Source organism: Electrona antarctica (assembly GCF_951216825.1).
Source record: "Electrona antarctica genome assembly, chromosome: 6".
NCBI lineage: Eukaryota > Metazoa > Chordata > Actinopteri > Myctophiformes > Myctophidae > Electrona > Electrona antarctica.
Window position 1 is genome coordinate 58,239,576 of NC_136811.1, and position 18,504 is coordinate 58,258,079.

At 46.2% G+C, this 18,504-nt stretch overlaps 1 protein-coding gene across 1 annotated transcript in view; it reads right to left on the reverse strand.

Annotated features, from left to right (window-relative positions):
* The window catches only part of decr1 (2,4-dienoyl CoA reductase 1, mitochondrial), a 54,689-nt gene extending 36,185 nt beyond the window's left edge, over positions 1-18,504 (reverse strand). Inside the window, exons 1-5 of the mRNA XM_079504180.1 lie at positions 18,412-18,504; positions 14,078-14,286; positions 12,285-12,342; positions 6,059-6,145; positions 931-1,078 (exon numbers count right to left, since the gene is read on the reverse strand). Of these exons, the coding sequence (XP_079360306.1) occupies positions 931-1,078; positions 6,059-6,145; positions 12,285-12,342; positions 14,078-14,286; positions 18,412-18,498 (589 nt within the window). The 5' untranslated portion in view covers positions 18,499-18,504. The remainder of the gene's footprint in view (positions 1-930; positions 1,079-6,058; positions 6,146-12,284; positions 12,343-14,077; positions 14,287-18,411) is intronic.

An 18,504-nucleotide genomic window follows, 5' to 3' on the forward strand; every position in this document is an offset into this window, starting at 1 on the left:
TGTCGTACCTTTCTCTGCCTCTATGAGCCTCTTGCCCAGCTCCAGGGTGTCATACCTTTCTCTGCCTCTATGAGCCTCTTGCCCAGCTCCAGGGTGGTACCTTTCTCTGCCTCTATGAGCCTCTTGCCCAGCTCCAGGGTGTCGTACCTTTCTCTGCCTCTATGAGCCTCTTGCCCAGCTCCAGGGTGGTACCTTTCTCTGCCTCTATGAGCCTCTTGCCCAGCTCCAGGGTGGTACCTTTCTCTGCCTCTATGAGCCTCTTGCCCAGCTCCAGGGTGGTACCTTTCTCTGCCTCTATGAGCCTCTTGTCCAGCTCCAGGGTAATTTACCTTTCTCTGCCTCTATGAGCCTCTTGTCCAGCTCCAGGGTAATTTACCTTTCTCTGCCTCTATGAGCCTCTTGCCCAGCTCCAGGGTGGTACCTTTCTCTGCCTCTATGAGCCTCTTGCCCAGCTCCAGGGTGTCGTACCTTTCTCTGCCTCTATGAGTCTCTTGCCCAGCTCCAGGGTGGTACCTTTCTCTGCCTCTATGAGCCTCTTGCCCAGCTCCAGGGTGACGTACCTTTCTCTGCCTCTATGAGTCTCTTGCCCAGCTCCAGGGTGGTACCTTTCTCTGCCTCTATGAGCCTCTTGCCCAGCTCCAGGGTGGTACCTTTCTCTGCCTCTATGAGCCTCTTGCCCAGCTCCAGGGTGACGTACCTTTCTCTGCCTCTATGAGCCTCTTGCCCAGCTCCAGGGTGTCGTACCTTTCTCTGCCTCTATGAGTCTCTTGCCCAGCTCCAGGGTGACGTACCTTTCTCTGCCTCTATGAGCCTCTTGCCCAGCTCCAGGGTGTCGTACCTTTCTCTGCCTCTATGAGTCTCTTGCCCAGCTCCAGGGTGACGTACCTTTCTCTGCCTCTATGAGCCTCTTGCCCAGCTCCAGGGTGGTACCTTTCTCTGCCTCTATGAGTCTCTTGCCCAGCTCCAGGGTGACGTAGGCGGTCCCGTTCAGGACGATGTCCGTGATGGTCCTCCAGGCGTTGGCCGACAGCTTCTCTGACGGAGACACAAAGTTTCCTGCTGCGTTGTTGATGATCACCTGCACACAGTACAGACACATCAACAGACACATCACACCCTGCACACAGTACAGACACATCACACCCTGCACACAGTACAGACACATCAACAGACACATCACACCCTGCACACAGTACAGACACATCACACCCTGCACACAGTACAGACACATCACACCCTGCACACAGTACAGACACATCACACCCTGCACACAGTACAGACACATCACACCCTGCACACAGTACAGACACATCACACCCTGCACACAGTACAGACACATCAACAGACACATCACACCCTGCACACAGTACAGACACATCACACCCTGCACACAGTACAGACACATCACACCCTGCACACAGTACAGACACATCAACAGACACATCACACCCTGCACACAGTACAGACACATCACACCCTGCACACAGTACAGACACATCAACAGACACATCACACCCTGCACACAGTACAGACACATCAACAGACACATCACACCCTGCACACAGTACAGACACATCACACCCTGCACACAGTACAGACACAGACACAGACACATCACACCCTGCACACAGTACAGACACAGACACAGACACATCACACCCTGCACACAGTACAGACACAACAACAGACACATCACAACCTGCACACAGTACAGACACATCAACACATCACACCCTGCACAGTACAGACACATCAACAGACACATCACACCCTGCACACAGTACAGACACATCAACAGACACATCACACCCTGCACACAGTACAGACACATTACACCCTGCACACAGTACAGACACATCGACACATCACACCCTGCACAGTACAGACACATCAACACACATCACACCCTGCACACAGTACAGACACATCACACCCTGCACACAGTACAGACACATCACACCCTGCACACAGTACAGACACATCGACACATCACACCCTGCACACAGTACAGACACATCAACAGACACATCACACCCTGCACACAGTACAGACACATCAACAGACACATCACACCCTGCACACAGTACAGACACATCACACCCTGCACACAGTACAGACACATCACACCCTGCACACAGTACAGACACATCACACCCTGCACACAGTACAGACACATCAACAGACACATCACACCCTGCACACAGTACAGACACATCAAAAGACACATCACAACCTGCACACAGTACAGACACATCAACAGACACATCACACCCTGCACACAGTACAGACACATCAACAGACACATCACAACCTTTACACAGTACAGACACATCACAGACACATCTCAACCTTAGCACTACTCACTACTCAGTGTTCAATATCTCTGCTGTCAGGAGGAAACCACCTAACTCCAAAATGTTCATTTTTCAGGAAATTAAAAAAAAAACATATATATTTTTAAAACAAAGCAATATACAGCCTCATCAAAGTTGGTGTGAAACAACACACAGACATAATGGGTGTTCAATAGCACTGATTTATGCAAAACAAATATAAAAAACCTGGAGTTATGAGGTTTCCTCCCGACAGCAACAATACAGTATGTGTGTTCCTATGGTACCTACATGTCAGGTTATTGCTTACTGTAAATCGCTCTAGATTAACCCATTTTGGAATGGGGTCGATTAAAAAAAAAGGCTTCTAAATCTTAAAGGACCACTTCACCATTTTTCAACCTATCTTCAATAGGTCCTCACTAATAATCATGAAAAAATGGCGCAATTTTGTTCTACTCGGTCTGTGTCTCATAGGAGGGCTGTGGGCAGTTCAGAAACCGTCTTCCAGTGACATCATCGATGGGGAATACAAGCTAATAGGAACTGCAGGCTTTCTAGTCCTGAAAAGTTGCAATGCGAAAATGGAAGCCATCGTTCTCACAATAACGCAAATCTAAACATTTTTGTAAAAAAATCTTGTTTCAAAAAAAATCTGCCTAATGATGATGTCACTGGAAGACGGTTTCTAAACTGCCCATAGCCGTCCTATGAGACACAGACTGAGTAGAAAAAAATCGTGCCATTTTATCATGATTATTAGTGAGGACCTATTATATGAAGATAGGTTGAAAAGTGGTGAAGTGGTCCTTTAACATTTTTCTGAAAAACCCATGTTTCTATGGCAGTGGTGCTCAACCTTTTTCATGTCAAGGACCCCCAGAATTATCTGTAATTGGCCATCGAACCCCATCTGAAAATATGTTGTTCCAGGGACTTCCCAGAAGCCAATATTTTAGTTAAAAATGTTCGCTCTGAAATATATTCAAAGATTTGCGCCACATTTTCACGACTTCTCAAAAAATAGCAGACCTACAAACTCGTAGCGCGCCACTCAAGCTTGTAGATCTGATATTTTTCAATATCTAAAGTAGAACAGAATGCTTAAAAGTTAAAACACCAAAAGGTGTTCCCGCCCAAAATGACAAGAGTGTCTGCTAAATGCCTAGAGGTCCTTTCAGGCGGGCAGCGTGTGACGCAGTGACGTTGTCGCCTGGATCAACCACAGCTCTGCTCGTGAGGGTCTGGATCAACCACAGCTCTGCTCGTGAGGGTCTGGATCAACCACAGCTCTGCTCGTGAGGGTCTGGATCAACCACAGCTCTGCTCGTGAGGGTCTGGATCAACCACAGCTCTGCTCGTGAGGGTCTGGATCAACCACAGCTCTGCTCGTGAGGGTCTGGATCAACCACAGCTCTGCTCGTGAGGGTCTGGATCAACCACAGCTCTGCTCGTGAGGGTCTGGATCAACCACAGCTCTGCTCGTGAGGGTCTGGATCAACCACAGCTCTGCTCGTGAGGGTCTGGATCAACCACAGCTCTGCTCGTGAGGGTCTGGATCAACCACAGCTCTGCTCGTGAGGGTCTGGATCAACCACAGCTCTGCTCGTGAGGGTCTGGATCAACCACAGCTCTGCTCGTGAGGGTCTGGATCAACCACAGCTCTGCTCGTGAGGGTCTGGATCAACCACAGCTCTGCTCGTGAGGGTCTGGATCAACCACAGCTCTGCTCGTGAGGGTCTGGATCAACCACAGCTCTGCTCGTGAGGGTCTGGATCAACCACAGCTCTGCTCGTGAGGGTCTGGATCAACCACAGCTCTGCTCGTGAGGGTCTGGATCAACCACAGCTCTGCTCGTGAGGGTCTGGATCAACCACAGCTCTGCTCGTGAGGGTCTGGATCAACCACAGCTCTGCTCGTGAGGGTCTGGATCAACCACAGCTCTGCTCGTGAGGGTCTGGATCAACCACAGCTCTGCTCGTGAGGGTCTGGATCAACCACAGCTCTGCTCGTGAGGGTCTGGATCAACCACAGCTCTGCTCGTGAGGGTCTGGATCAACCACAGCTCTGCTCGTGAGGGTCTGGATCAACCACAGCTCTGCTCGTGAGGGTCTGGATCAACCACAGCTCTGCTCGTGAGGGTCTGGATCAACCACAGCTCTGCTCGTGAGGGTCTGGATCAACCACAGCTCTGCTCGTGAGGGTCTGGATCAACCACAGCTCTGCTCGTGAGGGTCTGGATCAACCACAGCTCTGCTCGTGAGGGTCTGGATCAACCACAGCTCTGCTCGTGAGGGTCTGGATCAACCACAGCTCTGCTCGTGAGGGTCTGGATCAACCACAGCTCTGCTCGTGAGGGTCTGGATCAACCACAGCTCTGCTCGTGAGGGTCTGGATCAACCACAGCTCTGCTCGTGAGGGTCTGGATCAACCACAGCTCTGCTCGTGAGGGTCTGGATCAACCACAGCTCTGCTCGTGAGGGTCTGGATCAACCACAGCTCTGCTCGTGAGGGTCTGGATCAACCACAGCTCTGCTCGTGAGGGTCTGGATCAACCACAGCTCTGCTCGTGAGGGTCTGGATCAACCACAGCTCTGCTCGTGAGGGTCTGGATCAACCACAGCTCTGCTCGTGAGGGTCTGGATCAACCACAGCTCTGCTCGTGAGAGTCTGGATCAACCACAGCTCTGCTCGTGAGGGTCTGGATCAACCACAGCTCTGCTCGTGAGGGTCTGGATCAACCACAGCTCTGCTCGTGAGGGTCTGGATCAACCACAGCTCTGCTCGTGAGAGTCTGGATCAACCACAGCTCTGCTCGTGAGGGTCTGGATCAACCACAGCTCTGCTCGTGAGAGTCTGGATCAACCACAGCTCTGCTCGTGAGGGTCTGGATCAACCACAGCTCTGCTCGTGAGGGTCTGGATCAACCACAGCTCTGCTCGTGAGGGTCTGGATCAACCACAGCTCTGCTCGTGAGGGTCTGGATCAACCACAGCTCTGCTCGTGAGGGTCTGGATCAACCACAGCTCTGCTCGTGAGAGTCTGGATCAACCACAGCTCTGCTCGTGAGGGTCTGGATCAACCACAGCTCTGCTCGTGAGGGTCTGGATCAACCACAGCTCTGCTCGTGAGGGTCTGGATCAACCACAGCTCTGCTCGTGAGGGTCTGGATCAACCACAGCTCTGCTCGTGAGGGTCTGGATCAACCACAGCTCTGCTCGTGAGGGTCTGGATCAACCACAGCTCTGCTCGTGAGGGTCTGGATCAACCACAGCTCTGCTCGTGAGGGTCTGGATCAACCACAGCTCTGCTCGTGAGGGTCTGGATCAACCACAGCTCTGCTCGTGAGGGTCTGGAATGGATCAACCACAGCTCTGCTCGTGCCGGGCGGCGCGACACCGCAATCCAGGTCTAGTCCGTCGTGGGCACGAAACGAACACGCTCGCGACAATTTCACAGGACCGCGCCCACGTAATTACACTCACGTTGTTGTCGCCCCTCAACTTCTCCGCGTGTACAGAAAAAAACTAAAAACGCAGGCCTTACATTGAAAATGAATAACTAGGCGTGTCTGAACGGACCGTTGTTGTAAATTGTCAGGTAACAGATGTGTGTTTTACAGTATGGTACAGTACGGTAACAGATAGTGTTTTACAGTACGGTACAGTAACAGATAGTGTTTTACAGTACGGTACGGTAACAGATGTGTGTTTTACAGTACGTACATCAGGGAGTCCAGCCACCTCCACCAGCTGATCAACACACGCCGCCACAGCCTTGGGGTCTCTGACGTCACACTGGATAGCATGGACCTGTGGACACACACACACACACACACACACACACACACACACACACACACACACACACACACACACACACACACACACACACACACACACACACACACACACACACACACACACACACACACACACACACACACACACACACACACACACACACACACACACATACATCAGTGACGTCACACTGGATAGCATGGACCTGTGGGACGGACACACACACTCAAGCTTTGTACTTCCACGGGCCCCAAATTTCATATACATTGAACCACGGACACCCATAACCGTGAGAGAGTACAAATGGAACCAAATGGACCCGTCATTTGTACACTCTCACAGTTACACACCTGTAAGGGTCCATTTGGTAGTGTTACAGTTACACTGTAACTGTAACACACACACAACCAGTAGTGCTGCCAGAATTGGCCAAAAATGATATTCGAATATTAGAACAATTTTCAAATGATTTTGAATGTCGAATGTACATGATTTTAATATGAATATGATGTGAATATTGCAGCCTAATATGCTGTAAAACTTTCTCTTTCTTCATCTATATGGTCCGGTCCTGTATGGTCCGGTCCTGTATGGTCCGGTCCTGTATGGGCCGGTCCTGTATGGTCCTGTATGGTCCGGTCCTGTATGGTCCGGTCCTGTATGGTCCTGTATGGTCCGGTCCTGTATGGACCGGTCCTGTATGGGCCGGTCCTGTATGGTCCTGTATGGTCCGGTCCTGTATGGTCCGGTCCTGTATGGTCCTGTATGGTCCGGTCCTGTATGGTCCGGTCCTGTATGGTCCGGTCCTGTATGGACCGGTACGGTCCTGTATGGTCCTGTATGGTCCAGTCCTGTATGGTCCGGTCCTGTATGGGCCGGTCCTGTATGGTCCGGTCCTGTATGGTCCTGTATGGTCCGGTCCTGTATGGTCCGGTCCTGTATGGTCCGGTCCTGTATGGGCCGGTCCTGTATGGTCCGGTCCTGTATGGTCCGGTCCTGTATGGTCCAGTCCTGTATGGGCCGGTCCTGTATGGTCCAGTCCTGTATGGGCCGGTCCTGTATGGGCCGGTCCTGTATGGTCCAGTCCTGTATGGTCCGGTCCTGTATGGTCCGGTCCTGTATGGTCCTGTATGGTCCTGTATGGTCCGGTCCTGTATGGTCCTGTATGGTCCTGTATGGTCCTGTATGGTCCGGTCCTGTATGGTCCGGTCCTGTATGGTCCTGTATGGGCCGGTCCTGTATGGTCCGGTCCTGTATGGTCCAGTCCTGTATGGGCCGGTCCTGTATGGGCCGGTCCTGTATGGTCCAGTCCTGTATGGGCCGGTCCTGTATGGGCCGGTCCTGTATGGGCCGGTCCTGTATGGTCCGGTCCTGTATGGGCCGTGCTGAGAAATGCGCTCTCTTGAGTCTTACGAGATCAAATGAATGATTCATAATTATCTTAATAGCCTATTTTTTGTATAATGTTTTAGTTTACGTGGCACAGAGTCTCGCCAGAACTCACATCAATTGTATTGTTATTTTTTTAATTCGAATCTTAATTTAAAATATTCGATGATTCTTTTATTTTTTACATTCGAATATTCATTTGAATATGGAATATTCGTTGGCAGCACTAACAACCAGTATGACAGTATACTCAGTAGAAACTAACTAACAACCAGTATGACAGTATACTCAGTAGAAACTAACTAACAACCAGTATGACAGTATACTCAGTAGAAACTAACTAACAACCAGTATGACAGTATACTCAGTAGAAACTAACTAACAACCAGTATGACAGTATACTCAGTAGAAACTAACTAACAACCAGTATGACAGTATACTCAGTAGAAAGCAGCACTAACAACCAGTATGACAGTATACTCAGTAGAAAGCACTAACAACCAGTATGACAGTATACTCAGTAGAAACTAACTAACAACCAGTATGACAGTATACTCAGTAGAAAGCACTAACAACCAGTATGACAGTATACTCAGTAGAAACTAACTAACAACCAGTATGACAGTATACTCAGTAGAAAGCACTAACAAGCAGTATGACAGTATACTCAGTAGAAAGCACTAACAACCAGTATGACAGTATACTCAGTAGAAACTAACTAACAACCAGTATGACAGTATACTCAGTAGAAAGCAGCACTAACAACCAGTATGACAGTATACTCAGTAGAAAGCACTAACAACCAGTATGACAGTATACTCAGTAGAAACTAACTAACAACCAGTATGACAGTATACTCAGTAGAAAGCACTAACAACCAGTATGACAGTATACTCAGTAGAAACTAACTAACAACCAGTATGACAGTATACTCAGTAGAAAGCACTAACAAGCAGTATGACAGTATACTCAGTAGAAACTAACTAACAACCAGTATGACCGTATACTCAGTAGAAACAACCAGTATGACAGTATACTCAGTAGATACAACCAGTATGACAGTATACTCAGTAGAAACACTAACAACCAGTATGACAGTATACTCAGTAGAAACACTAACAACCAGTATGACAGTATACTCAGTAGAAAGCAGCACTAACAACCAGTATGACAGTATACTCAGTAGAAACTAACTAACAACCAGTATGACAGTATACTCAGTAGAAACACTAACAACCAGTATGACAGTATACTCAGTAGAAACTAACTAACAACCAGTATGACAGTATACTCAGTAGAAACTAACTAACAACCAGTATGACAGTATACTCAGTAGAAACACTAACAACCAGTATGACAGTATACTCAGTAGAAACTAACTAACAACCAGTATGACAGTATACTCAGTAGAAACTAACTAACAACCAGTATGACAGTATACTCAGTAGAAACACTAACAACCAGTATGACAGTATACTCAGTAGAAACTAACTAACAACCAGTATGACAGTATACTCAGTAGAAACTAACTAACAACCAGTATGACAGTATACTCAGTAGAAACACTAACAACCAGTATGACAGTATACTCAGTAGAAACTAACTAACAACCAGTATGACAGTATACTCAGTAGAAAGCACTAACAACCAGTATGACAGTATACTCAGTAGAAACTAACTAACAACCAGTATGACAGTATACTCAGTAGAAACTAACTAACAACCAGTATGACAGTATACTCAGTAGAAACTAACTAACAACCAGTATGACAGTATACTCAGTAGAAACTAACTAACAACCAGTATGACAGTATACTCAGTAGAAACTAACTAACAACCAGTATGACAGTATACTCAGTAGAAAGCACTAACAACCAGTATGACAGTATACTCAGTAGAAACTAACTAACAACCAGTATGACAGTATACTCAGTAGAAACTAACTAACAACCAGTATGACAGTATACTCAGTAGAAACACTAACAACCAGTATGACAGTATACTCAGTAGAAACTAACTAACAACCAGTATGACAGTATACTCAGTAGAAACTAACTAACAACCAGTATGACAGTATACTCAGTAGAAACACTAACAACCAGTATGACAGTATACTCAGTAGAAACTAACTAACAACCAGTATGACAGTATACTCAGTAGAAACTAACTAACAACCAGTATGACAGTATACTCAGTAGAAACACTAACAACCAGTATGACAGTATACTCAGTAGAAACTAACTAACAACCAGTATGACAGTATACTCAGTAGAAACTAACTAACAACCAGTATGACAGTATACTCAGTAGAAACTAACTAACAACCAGTATGACAGTATACTCAGTAGAAACTAACTAACAACCAGTATGACAGTATACTCAGTAGAAACACTAACAACCAGTATGACAGTATACTCAGTAGAAACTAACTAACAACCAGTATGACAGTATACTCAGTAGAAACTAACTAACAACCAGTATGACAGTATACTCAGTAGAAACACTAACAACCAGTATGACAGTATACTCAGTAGAAACTAACTAACAACCAGTATGACAGTATACTCAGTAGAAACTAACTAACAACCAGTATGACAGTATACTCAGTAGAAACACTAACAACCAGTATGACAGTATACTCAGTAGAAACTAACTAACAACCAGTATGACAGTATACTCAGTAGAAACTAACTAACAACCAGTATGACAGTATACTCAGTAGAAACTAACTAACAACCAGTATGACAGTATACTCAGTAGAAACTAACTAACAACCAGTATGACAGTATACTCAGTAGAAAGCACTAACAACCAGTATGACAGTATACTCAGTAGAAACTAACTAACAACCAGTATGACAGTATACTCAGTAGAAACTAACTAACAACCAGTATGACAGTATACTCAGTAGAAACTAACTAACAACCAGTATGACAGTATACTCAGTAGAAACTAACTAACAACCAGTATGACAGTATACTCAGTAGAAACAACCAGTATGACAGTATACTCAGTAGAAACAACCAGTATGACAGTATACTCAGTAGAAACAACCAGTATGACAGTATACTCAGTAGAAACTAACAACCAGTATGACAGTATACTCAGTAGAAACAACCAGTATGACAGTATACTCAGTAGAAACTAACAACCAGTATGACAGTATACTCAGTAGAAACAACCAGTATGACAGTATACTCAGTAGAAAGCAGCACTAACAACCAGTATGACAGTATACTCAGTAGAAACTAACTAACAACCAGTATGACAGTATACTCAGTAGAAACTAACTAACAACCAGTATGACAGTATACTCAGTAGAAAGCACTAACAACCAGTATGACAGTATACTCAGTAGAAAGCACTAACAACCAGTATGACAGTATACTCAGTAGAAACTAACAACCAGTATGACAGTATACTCAGTAGAAAGCAGCACTAACAACCAGTATGACAGTATACTCAGTAGAAAGCAGCACTAACAACCAGTATGACAGTATACTCAGTAGAAACTAACTAACAACCAGTATGACAGTATACTCAGTAGAAAGCACTAACAACCAGTATGACAGTATACTCAGTAGAAAGCACTAACAACCAGTATGACAGTATACTCAGTAGAAACTAACTAACAACCAGTATGACAGTATACTCAGTAGAAAGCACTAACAACCAGTATGACAGTATACTCAGTAGAAACTAACTAACAACCAGTATGACAGTATACTCAGTAGAAAGCAGCACTAACAACCAGTATGACAGTATACTCAGTAGAAAGCATGAAAGCAATGCCAGTATAGAGGGTATGCGCGTGACATCACCACCATCCCCGGGAGTTATGCGGGAACGCCCACTGAGTGGCAAAACACTACTTTCTGGCCTCGACAGCTCCGTACATCCACAAAGAAAAGTCCTGTCGGATTGCATTAAATTACTTTAAACAACTTTAAATTCACTTTGCCACTCGATCTACCATTCACTTTATGCATGTGTATAACCTCTATACTCCATACATACATGGATATGGTGTTGTATATAATGCCAGTATACTGCGTCGTAGAGATATACTACCTTGTTCCCAGTGTAAATACTGTAGTAGTGTATATTATACTACCTTGTTCCCAGTGTAAATACTGTAGTAGTGTATATTATACTACCTTGTTCCCAGTGTAAATACTGTAGTAGTGTATATTATACTACCTTGTTCCCAGTGTAAATACTGTAGTAGTGTATATTATACTACCTTGTTCCCAGTGTAAATACTGTAGTAGTGTATATTATACTACCTTGTTCCCAGTGTAAATACTGTAGTAGTGTATATTATACTACCTTGTTCCCAGTCTAAATACTGTAGTAGTGTATATTATACTACCTTGTTCCCAGTGTAAATACTGTAGTAGTGTATATTATACTACCTTGTTCCCAGTGTAAATACTGTAGTAGTGTATATTATACTACCTTGTTCCCAGTCTAAATACTGTAGTAGTGTATATTATACTACCTTGTTCCCAGTCTAAATACTGTAGTAGTGTATATTATACTACCTTGTTCCCAGTCTAAATACTGTAGTAGTGTATATTATACTACCTTGTTCCCAGTCTAAATACTGTAGTAGTGTATATTATACTACCTTGTTCCCAGTCTAAATACTGTAGTAGTGTATATTATACTACCTTGTTCCCAGTCTAAATACTGTAGTAGTGTATATTATACTACCTTGTTCCCAGTCTAAATACTGTAGTAGTGTATATTATACTACCTTGTTCCCAGTCTGGCTGCTGATCTCCTCTGCTGTCTTCTGTAGAACATCTAGTTTCCTAGAGGTCAGAGGTCACAGGAGGAGATGGTTATTACAGTGGCTGTAGAAGTAGTAGTGGTAGTAGTAGTACTAGAAGTAGTAGTAGTAGTAGTAGTAGTAGTACTAGAAGTAGTAGTAGTAGTAGTAGTAGTAGTAGTAGTGGTACTAGAAGTAGTAGTAGTAGTAGTAGTAGTAGTAGTAGTAGTAGTAGTAGTGGTAGTAGTAGTACTAGAAGTAGTAGTAGTAGTAGTAGTAGTGGTAGTAGTAGTAGTACTAGAAGTAGTAGTAGTAGTAGTAGTAGTAGTAGTAGTAGTAGTAGTGGTACTAGAAGTAGTAGGAGTAGAAAAACAAACATTTATTTAAACGTCTTTAACTCGACAACGTTCTTGTAGATGTGCCATTTCTGAACACTTTCTCTATAACGACATGCCCAAAATAGCTGTGCCATGCTGGGGTGCCACGTCATTATTCCAACCTCTCAATATTCCGACCTCCCATAATTCCGAACTAACACTATCCCAAACCCTAACCTCAGTCGTAACCCAACCGGCCACTAGGTCGCTAACCTTAACTTCAGTTTTAACCAGTCATTCTTAGCCGGCAACGTAGGTTACAACAAGTCCGTTCACTTCATGGGGCCATGAGGCTCTTCTACATAGAGTTCTATTGAAAAGGGACAAACTGGAAGTTTACGGAATGCACTGGAGTCTATGGGCTCGCGTGAGTACATGAACCACGTGACCAGGCTGTTTTCTGCCCCCTCAGGCCGGGAACCCATTTTTGGGTTCTGTACAGTATGTACAGTATTCAAAAATGTAAAAAAAAATATGCTGCTATATACATATTTGAAGTTTTCCGGAAAACTTAGGTCAGGATTTAGAGGCGTTTTTAGAATCGGCCTCAGGACTAAATGGGTGAAGTCTAACGCGACCAGCGACGGGACCGCGGTGGGCCATCTAACACACTGGGCCCCCAGGGCAGACAGGGTGCTGGTCAGTCTACTGACACACTGGGCCCCCAGGGCAGACAGGGTGCTGGTCAGTCTGACACACTGGGCCTCCAGGGCAGACAGGGTGCTGGTCAGTCTACTGACACACTGGGCCTCCAGGGCAGACAGGGTGCTGGTCAGTCTACTGACACACTGGGCCCCCAGGGCAGACAGGGTGCTGGTCAGTCTACTGACACAGTGGGCCCCCAGGGCAGACAGGGTGCTGGTCAGTCTACTGACACACTGGGCCCCCAGGGCAGACAGGGTGCTGGTCAGTCTACTGACACAGTGGCCCCCCAGGGCAGACAGGGTGCCGGTCAGTCTACTGACACAGTGGGCCCCCAGGGCAGACAGGGTGCTGGTCAGTCTACTGACACAGTGGGCCCCCAGGGCAGACAGGGTGCCGGTCAGTCTACTGACACAGTGGGCCCCCAGGGCAGACAGGGTGCTGGTCAGTCTACTGACACAGTGGGCCCCCAGGGCAGACAGGGTGCTGGTCAGTCTACTATAATACCTGCTAGCGATGACACACTGGGCCCCCAGGGCAGACAGGGTGCTGGTCAGTCTACTATAATACCTGCTAGCGATGACACACTGGGCCCCCAGGGCAGACAGGGTGCTGGTCAGTCTACTATAATACCTGCTAGCGATGACACACTGGGCCCCCAGGGCAGACAGGGTGCTGGTCAGTCTACTATAATACCTGCTAGCGATGACACACTGGGCCCCCAGGGCAGACAGGGTGCTGGTCAGTCTACTATAATACCTGCTAGCGATGACACACTGGGCCCCCAGGGCAGACAGGGTGCTGGTCATGGCCCGGCCCAGGCCCGTCCCTCCTCCCGTGATGAAGGCCACCTTGTTGTCGAACGTCCCTGGCAGCAGCATGGCGCTCTCGGACGCAGGGAAGAACCGGGCCTGAGGCAGAGGAGAGGCCTCCTTCTGGCGCAGAGCTCTGGAGCCATTACTCACTGCCTGGGGGAGAGAGAGAGACATTACTCACTGCCTGGGGGAGAGAGAGAGACATTACTCACTGCCTGGGGGAGAGAGAGAGGAGAGGCCTCCTTCTGGCGCAGAGCTCTGGAGCCATTACTCACTGCCTGGGGGAGAGAGAGAGGAGAGGCCTCCTTCTGGCGCAGAGCTCTGGAGCCATTACTCACTGCCTGGGGGAGAGAGAGAGACATTACTCACTGCCTGGGGGAGAGAGAGAGACATTACTCACTGCCTGGGGAGAGAGAGACATTACTCACTGCCTGGGGGAGAGAGAGACATTACTCACTGCCTGGGGGAGAGAGAGAGACATTACTCACTGCCTGGGGGAGAGAGAGAGACATTACTCACTGCCTGGGGAGAGAGAGATTGATTGATTGAAGTATTAACAGTTTGCAGAATTACAGTACATTTCAAGCACAACTCAATACAAAGACTGTTAACTGTGAGTGGACAACCCAATTAAGCATTACACTTGTTTACAAGAGGGTCCACATTTAGAGACGTACAGATATAGACTTCTCTATAGCCAAAGAACAGAACAGGAATTCATCATAAAGGAGTTAAAAAGGAAAATAAACATATACAGTGAGGGGAAAGAGGGGTGGGTGGGGGGATTCAGATTGTACGGGGGCCAGTTTCGAATTGCAGCCATCCGTAGGTGCCCTTTGCGAGCAGTTTTGAAGGAGTCATGGGATTTGCATGTCTTAATGACTGTTGGTAGGGCGTTCCACATTTTAGTGGCATAGGAGCGAAAATAATGTAGTCCCTTGTTTGTGCCGAATCTGGGTTGCACATGGTTTGTTGAACTCCCTCTGTTGTTGTGGGTGTGGACTTCGTTGACGGGTATTTAGACGGGTACATGGGTATCTTAGTGAAGTATTTAGACGGGTACATGGGTATCTTGGTGGTGTAGCGAATCTTGTGCACCAGACCCACAGGGGGAGAGAGAGAGAGAGCGAGAGAGAGAGTTTCATCAGTGTTACCGGAAGTGGAAAATAGCTCTATATAATCACCCATATATTGTTTTTTTTAATGCCAATAATACTGACGTAAGTTCAATTATGTCCTATTACTCTGGGAGCAATCTGAGAATCGTCAAAAAAAATAAAGGAAAAATCACACTTGTGTGAAGTGAGGGGCGCTCTTATGTACATCATCATGACGTAAAATTGCCCATTCATTGTCAATGGTTTGTGTAGGTCAAAGTTTGTGCACACACCAACCAAAGGCTGGACATAGGAGGGATAGCGCCCCTCAAAAACAGCGCCCTCTTTTCTTTTGAAATTTGACGGAGTCAACAGTCAGTCAGACTGCTCTGGGAGTGACATGATATCAAACGGGTCCCTTCCTTGTCATGTGACATGATGTCACACTCCTTGTCTCTCTCTGGGAGAGAACAGAGACAACATTCCTCCCCCAGCCTGTCCTGGACTAGCAGCATGCCAGACAGTAGGGCAAAGGTTGAATGGAACAGCACTTCTCAACTATATTATAGTGGTCCTTGAGGGGGGTCCCCAACCCATGTAGACAGATTATTGATATACTATAGGGGTCCTTGAGGGGGGTCCCCAACCCATGTAGACAGATTATTGATATACTATAGTGGTCCTTGAGGGGGGTCCCCAACCCATGTAGACAGATTATTGATATACTATAGGGGTCCTTGAGGGGGGTCCCCAACCCATGTAGACAGATCATTGATATACTATAGTGGTCCTTGAGGGGGGTCCCCAACCCATGTAGACAGATTATTGATATACTATAGGGGTCCTTGAGGGGGGTCCCCAACCCATGTAGACAGATCGTTGATATACTATAGGGGTCCTTGAGGGGGGTCCCCAACCCATGTAGACAGATTATTGATATACTATAGGGGTCCTTGAGGGGGGTCCCCAACCCATGTAGACAGATTATTGATATACTATAGGGGTCCTTGAGGGGGGTCCCCAACCCATGTAGACAGATCATTGATATACTATAGGGGTCCTTAAGGGGGGTCCCCAACCCATGTAGACAGATCATTGATATACTATAGGGGTCCTTAAGGGGGGTCCCCAACCCATGTAGACAGATCATTGATATACTATAGGGGTCCTTGAGGGGGGTCCCCAACCCATGTAGACAGATCATTGATATACTATAGGGGTCCTTGAGGGGGGTCCCCAACCCATGTAGACAGATTATTGATATACTATAGGGGTCCTTGAGGGGGGTCCCCAACCCATGTAGACAGATTATTGATATACTATAGGGGTCCTTGAGGGGGGTCCCCAACCCATGTAGACAGATCATTGATATACTATAGGGGTCCTTGAGGGGGGTCCCCAACCCATGTAGACAGATCATTGATATACTATAGGGGTCCTTGAGGGGGGTCCCCAACCCATGTAGACAGATCATTGATATACTATAGGGGTCCTTGAGGGGGGTCCCCAACCCATGTAGACAGATCATTGATATACTATAGGGGTCCTTAAGGGGGGTCCCCAACCCATGTAGACAGATCATTGATATACTATAGGGGTCCTTGAGGGGGGTCCCCAACCCATGTAGACAGATTATTGATATACTATAGGGGTCCTTGAGGGGGGTCCCCAACCCATGTAGACAGATCATTGATAGTTCACCTTTCAACTTACTGTGTACAAGAATGTCTGGTTTGATCAGAGTTTTTGATGTTATCATTAATAAATACAGTACAGTTACAACACTGACTGTAATGGATGTTTGGATCAAAAGATGGACCAAATGCCTGGCCCGTGGCGCAGCGGTCCAGGCACCTTGGCTGGTAATCCAGTCTGGCAGTGTGCCGCGGGTTCGACTCCCGATCCCGACAGCCTTTACTGCATGTCTTCCCCCCCGCCCATTTCCTGTCAGCCTACTGTCTGTCCCTCCATAAAAATATAAAATAAAAAAGGCGAAAGCCACAAAAAAAAATCACACCTGTGTGAACTGAGTGGTGTAAGGTCTTATATAGACTGATCAGCTGTGGTCTGACGTAATGTCTGACGTAATGAAATCACACCCGTGTGAACTGGGTGACCATAGCAACCATGCTCATTTTTTGGTACGAACAGACAAACTAACAAAGCCAGTTGTAAGAGTGGTTTACACCACTCAAAAAAAAGATGGACCAAATGTCCAAATCATGTGCAACAATAAGCATGTTCTTAATACTTCCTTACTAGATATTACAACAATAGCATTATTATAATAATAATCACATCAAACTGGTTGTAATGCATCTAGACTAGAGTCTTCTTATAAAAGGTTGAGAGAAGAGAAGACAGAAGAAGATATTCTACACCACTGTTGTTGTTGTGTTTGACTGCCTGGTGCACACAAATTAGCCATTGGGCCAGTGGCCCAGGGGCCCTTGGCTCTCAGGGGCCCTTCAGGGAAATTGGACCCGCGCGGTACTGGGTTTGACGCACTGAAAAGGGCTCCTGGGGCCCTTCATTGGCCATTGATTTTGTTAAATGTAGGTCAAAAAGATGATAAAAACACGGAAAAACACAAAAATGTCACGCGCACGCACCCTATGGGGGCGCTGCAAAAATTACCGGCCCAGGGGCCCTCATGGGGGTTAATCCGTCCCTGGGTGCACTATTAACTTAACCTACTCTCTGCTGCCCCATCTGGCGGAGTCAGGTTACTATTAACTTGCTACTGTCTAGAACACTACAGTGAGCATTAAATACCGGTAATGCAAATCACCAGTCGATTCGAAGCCGTTTATTTGTGCTCAACCAGGATTACAATATATAATTCAGACAGGGTACTGTACATGTTATTATTGTAGTTTTGACTATACTCACTGCTGCTCTCCTCAGATAATATTTGGTATTATTATGACTTAAGTTAGACTTCTTTAGCTTTATTCAATTCAAAAGGAGCTTTATATTGGCATGAGAAAAGTAAACAAACGTTTACACTGTTAAAGAAAGCAAGTGTCAAAATACAATAAAAATAAGTTCATACAGTTGGAGGAGGTTACAGCATTTTGTAAACAGAGCTATGTCACATATGCATTGGTATATAAATATACATGTTACAGTTTATAAAGCTTTTCTGAAACAATTCAATCATCTTCTTCCATCCTCTTACCCTCCTGTGGACACGGAGAGCCTTCAGAGGTGAAAGTAAATCATGTTTTGCAGCAAAACAAACCCTCCCTGCTAGAAGAGACGCCATCTTGGT